Raw genomic sequence first — 5,660 nt, forward strand, 5'->3', positions numbered from 1 at the left:
GTAATTATAGCTACATTAATGTATTTATATTGTAAATAGCAATCACATTGATTTGGAAGGACTTCTTTGAGGTGATTTTGCTGGACGTTTTGAAAGGCTCTTGGTTGGACTTTTTGAAGGGTTCTTGGTTGGAGTCTTCTCAGGAGCCTTGGCTGCAGCTTTTTTCTGGAGCCTTGTCTGCTTTCTTAAAGAAAGTGTCCAAAGAAGTTTGGACAAATGTTCTCCAGGGAGATGAGCAACGCAGTGAACTTGTTCGCTGACGTGGCGTCACACCGGATCAAGTGTTGTAAAATCAAAACTGACGACATAAAGTTGAAACAGTGTCGATTTATAAACATTGCAAGTGCAAAACGTTGTAAGTCGGACTGGCTGTATACGAGTATGTGGGAAGAGGAAGAAGAAACATCTGTGTGGGAGGAAGAGAGAACATGTAACGGTTGGGGAAGAGTAGGCTGCTTCTCCTGAGCAACGCTAAATGTAGTAAGTGATTCAGTTCCTACAGTTTCTTTTCTTGCTCCCTTCAAAATTTCCCCAACATTAGCTGGGGAGTCTTGGTTGAAAATTATTTTTGGATCTTTACCTACAAAACAACTCATGGAATATAGCTCGCTTTGCCAAGAGAGTTTGACCACTTTGCTCCTACAGTGACTAGCAATTGACTTTCCCGTCTGTGACAAAGGCCAACTATTGAGACCTTGATACAGATCTGTTCATTTTTAAGTCTTTTCAAAAGTGTGGCAATTTGGAAATGTCCTGAAGAAAGAGGGTGCAGCTGTGGTCACCAACCAGTCAGTCGGGGAGCCCCTGGCAATATCTGTCTGTGGCGGGGGTAGCCCCCCCAGACTAAGATCTACTGTCAGAGGCTCCGTGATTGGGAGCAGCAGAACGCACGTGGGGAGCGGCCAGGAAACAGTCTAGGAGCAGCGGGGTGCACGTGGCTCGGCTCAGCCATGTCCCCTGTTTCCGGGGCTGGACTGGGTGAGTGAGATGATCCCCCTCCGTGCCCCCTACTGCCAGGTGAGTGGGGCCCTGGCCAGGCTGGGGGAGGGTTGGAGCCTGGCTGTCCCATCCAGGCACATGGGGGCTCCCGCTGCTACATGCACCCTGGAGGAGGCCTGTAGGGTACGTGCTGGGACCCCATCCACCCCTGCCCTGCTCCCTCCCTCACTGCAGGGGGCCTCGATCTACCCTCCCCTACAGACCTGCTGGGTGGTAGGGGAGGCAGCAGATCCTGGATTGCCCTTTACTTCAAAAAGTGATCTTTACCTTAAGGTTGGAGTCCACTGGCATACAGAATACACTTTTTTTTTTTTTTTTTTTTTCCTCCCCTCCTACACTGGTAGTAGGAGAAACAACACAATTCAAACTGTCTACATGATTATCCTGTATTTGATAATTTCGAGTATCTGCATGTTTAGATTGCATCTGAGCAGCTAAATATTCATAAGCTTTACAAGTTTGATACAAAAATGTCTTTCCTTTCAAAGAAATAAATTGTATACCTCTCCTTTGCCAAAATTGCTGGCTGTCCAAGCTTGGGGAAGAGTCGAAATTAAATAGCTGCTTTGTGGTTTTAGTGCGCTAATACAGTATCTCTTTTTTGGTTCCGAAAACTGCAGAAATTCGGATAGCTGCATTTAGGAGACCAGTCAAATTCTCCAAACTCTGTTATTTGATGCTTAAACTATATGTGACATTTAAGAGAAGTAAAAACCAATATTTTAAAGTAATTAATATGTTGAGGTGTTAAGTTTTAGGTTTAATGTTCAAGAATGGTACACAAATGGCTCACAATTGGGGGAAAGAAGGACCTTTCCTTACTGCTTTTTCTTCCTTTTTAATAGTGCATTTATGATTAGATGGTTAGCCATTTCTTCTTTGACTAAATTTTCCAAAGTGCTGATATGTTGTCTGTCTCCTTTTAGACCTATTCAGGACTGTTCTGCGTTGTCATAAATCCTTACAAGAACCTTCCAATTTATTCAGAAAACATTATTGAGATGTACAGAGGGAAGAAACGCCATGAAATGCCACCACACATTTATGCAATATCTGAGTCTGCGTATAGATGCATGTTGCAAGGTAAGAACTAATTTTGGTTTACAAATAATTGAAATCATTTGCACCTGAGCATAGGCATGTCATTGTCACCTTGTAAAATTGCAGCGTTGTTGTCTTCTAAATGTGGGAATCTTCCAACTTTAGAGAGACGGATGCTTTGGCATTTGGAACCTTGAGACGCTTCCTTTTTACACACAAGGTGTTTTATGAGTCTGACTGCACTGGTCTTTTTCAAATTCCTTAAGCTCTACATAGCTGGTTTGGGGTCGGGGTCCGCTGTACCCACCCTGTGTACTGTATCTGGCTTCACCCATCTGGCCCATGGGACTCAAAGACTGAGCTGACGTCAAAGTTTTTGATGACATCAAAGTTTAATCATGTAAGTTTAGGTTCTGTCCACAGTATGATACACTTAAGTCCAATCCTATACCTAGACGTGTCTGCTGGTATATCTGGCTGTAAATAGAAGCTAGTCAAGGTCTGTGCTGTTCCTCGCCCAAAGCCTGTAGATCTTGCAGCTGCTAATTAAGCTATGAAAATGGGGAGACGCATCCGATGCTTGTTTGAGTTTTTTGTAGAGAGCCTGAAACAGTAGCTGCCTCTTGCTCAGTGGAGCTGTATTGTCTGAAGATTAGACACTTCTTTATTTGAAGAAGCCACTGTTGGAGCACAGTTTGAAAACTATTGTGTTTTGTTCCAGCGTTCAAAAGGCAATAGGGTGTTTTGAGAAAGTAGGAAGTGTCTGTAATATGTATGGTTTGAAGTAAAATTGCTAGGCCCAAAATTTAAATTGAGGGGAAACTTCAAAAAGACTGTTTGTTTTGCTCCTTTCTTCCACCATCCATACAGAACTATTTTTTGTTTATTCCTTTCAGAAAGAGATGGGAAGTATTGTTGGCCAATGGACTTCTCATTTATGCTATGCCTTCATGATTTCATTGTCAGGGCAAAGCAAGAATTAAAGTCCAGACATTAAAATATTTTCCAAGTGCAAGGTTTCTGTTTAACGAACTGCTCTTGGCTGCTTCTGTTAGAGGAAGAGAATTGCAAAAGAAGGAAAATGCTCCTATTACATCTATAATAAGCTCCCTACAGCCATTCCTACACAGCACTTCAGGAAAGAGGTGGCCAGCAAGAAGGCTGTATTGGAGACTTGTCTGTCTCGGGTATCTGTTTGGTCTCATTTACCATGCCTGAATAACTCACCATTTTAATATTAATCCTCAATATCCCTCTGAGGCAATAGAGACTTGTTATGCTGCTCTATAATTGTGGCATTGAGGCAAAGGCAAGATTTACAAAAGATCTTGGGTGGACTTCGGATACCCAAGTCCAAGAATAATTCAGAGGAACCTTTTCTGACCTTCCTAAGCACCTGCATTTTTGCCAGGTACTTTTCTTTAGTACTGAAGTTCGGCTCAGCTCCAGCGGCAGTTCCTGGTCTTTGGCCACCTATCTCTTGAATTGCAAAACTGTCTCATACACCAAATAGGCCTTCCAGAGTTGAAGTCTCCAGAGGAGCCTGAAGGATCTGGTAGGCTTGTTCTGATTATGCCTAATATAAGATGCCAATGTTAAGCTCAACACCGATAGCTACTGTCATTTGAAAACATTGGTGGTGACTATTATATAATAAATAATCAAATGATTAGAGCACTTGCCTAGGAAATTAGAGACTTGGGTATTAAACCCTGGTCAGCCTAATGAGATTAATTCTCCAAGAGAGTATCCTAAGAGTGCTAGGCTTAGAGGCACTGTCCGCCTTTTGTGTAGCTAAGCCACGGTGTACAAATGAATGCAAGGTTCACAGGCCCAGAGGGAACAAGCAAAAGAGGGTGCCAGACAGTAGCTCAGAGATGAGTACTATCTGGAGTTGCGGAGGGAGGAAAGGCCTAGTTTCCTGTCTCTGCTGTGAAGATTATTTAATTCACTTTTATCCAATGACTGTTTTTAATACAAATATATGAACAATATTTGAAGCGGGGACCAACACCAGAATTCTTTTCCAGTAATAAGGATACTCCCTGAGCAATACTGTCAGTCTTTCTTGTCCTGTCTCACCTGACAGAATGTTGCATTCCTTCTCGCACAGCACCTCGGTTTCAACCCTAGGGGTTAAGAGAATCCTCAGCCCACTTAGTCTCATAGCTGGGGCGTTTTCTTGGAAGTTGGGGGTTTGAATCACCCCAGGCTGAAGGTCTAAATTCCAGATATGGCACTCTTAGACAAGGTCTCCACTTTTTGAGTTGCTATATAACAACATGGCCACCAACATCACTGGTGTTGTCATTGACTTGTTGTATGTGAAAGGATGACTTGGGTCCCAAGTCAAGGTTTGTGTTTTGAGGTGTAAAACTTGGTCTCCCATGGGTGCTGACCTGCAGCTCTGAGTTGGTAGTATAGTCTGGGGGAGAAGCATTTTCTATGGCTGTCTTAAGTGCGTGCTTAATATATTGAGTATATGTTCATTTCATGGCATGCTGGGATTGGCCAGTCCTAGTTAGTTGACCTAGGGATAGGCTTGCAAGTGCTGGTTGGGGGAGTCAGTAGATTATCCCCCCCTCCTTCCCCCACAGTCAGCAGCTGCAAACCTATAGGTTTCTGCACTAGGAAGTCTGAAAACAGCATGGGGCACTGAGAGGTTCAAAAACTGCATATGTGCTGCACATTTGATTTTTAAGGTCCCAGTGCACTGGGACCTCAGTATCCTGGAAAATCGTCCCCAATTCCAGGGTTTCTGTATTCTGGGTGATCTAAAAACAGCATGTGTGGCTTTCAAAGATCCTGGCAGGCAAGAAACCTGGGATCAGAGAGCCTCTCCCTCATCCTGACCTGCTGACGCCAACCCCTTTAAAACCCATGTGTGAAGCTCAGAGGGGCTGTAGGTGTGGGTTTTAATTTGCAGTGCATGGCTAGCTAACCTAGCAGATTGACTGCCTCTGCCTCTAGGGAGCTGTGGATCAAGGCATTTTAAAATGCCTTTTAGGGACTGCTGGATACAGGTTGCAAGGCTTCCAGCAGGGTGAGCCCCTCAGTTCCCCCTCTGGGGACCCTTGTGAGACAGTTCCCTAGCAGTCCAGTCCAAATCTGACTTGGGGCCCCAGGTAAGTTTGATGCCCCTGCTAAAGAGTAATGACATTTTAGCCATCCTAATGGGAGATCAAAGAGTCCTTTTTAATGCAACGCACCAGGCCGCTAGATATTTTAGACTCAAAATTGTTCTGCCCGTTGACAGTATATGGTGGTGATTTGAGTGCTGGCCACTTTTGCATGTAAATCCAGGGCTTTTGCTATCACTTATCTTTATGATACAAGAGGCACTGAGCCATGAAATGGCCAAACCTAAACTTTAACATAAGAAAAAAAGTCTCGGTCCACATTGCAGATTATGAACATGCCATGTGCTCAGTTGAGTACACAACAAATTGTACTTGCAGAGATGGCAATTCTGTTGATTGATCTGCACCTTTTAATGTGTTGCATTTATACGTGGATTTTTGGTTGTAGCTGTGTTGGACTAAGGACGTAGGCAGGCAAGGTTTCATAGTTTCATAGTTGGTAGGGTCGGAAGGGACCTGAGCAGATCATCAAGTCCGACC

The 5,660-nt window shown here is 43.8% G+C and overlaps 1 protein-coding gene across 4 annotated transcripts in view; it reads left to right on the forward strand.

Annotated features, from left to right (window-relative positions):
* The first annotated feature begins 1,905 nt into the window (after positions 1 to 1,905).
* Positions 1,906 to 5,660, forward strand: part of MYH10 (myosin heavy chain 10) — a 106,303-nt gene continuing 102,548 nt past the window's right edge. For all 4 annotated transcript variants that reach the window (XM_025194171.1, XM_025194172.1, XM_025194174.1 and 1 more), the window contains exon 1: positions 1,906 to 2,082. In XM_025194171.1, the coding sequence (XP_025049956.1) occupies positions 2,001 to 2,082 (82 nt within the window). In that variant the 5' untranslated portion in view covers positions 1,906 to 2,000. The remainder of the gene's footprint in view (positions 2,083 to 5,660) is intronic.

Source organism: Alligator sinensis, unplaced genomic scaffold, assembly GCF_000455745.1.
Source record: "Alligator sinensis unplaced genomic scaffold, ASM45574v1 scaffold1145_1, whole genome shotgun sequence".
Taxonomy (NCBI): Eukaryota; Metazoa; Chordata; order Crocodylia; family Alligatoridae; genus Alligator; species Alligator sinensis.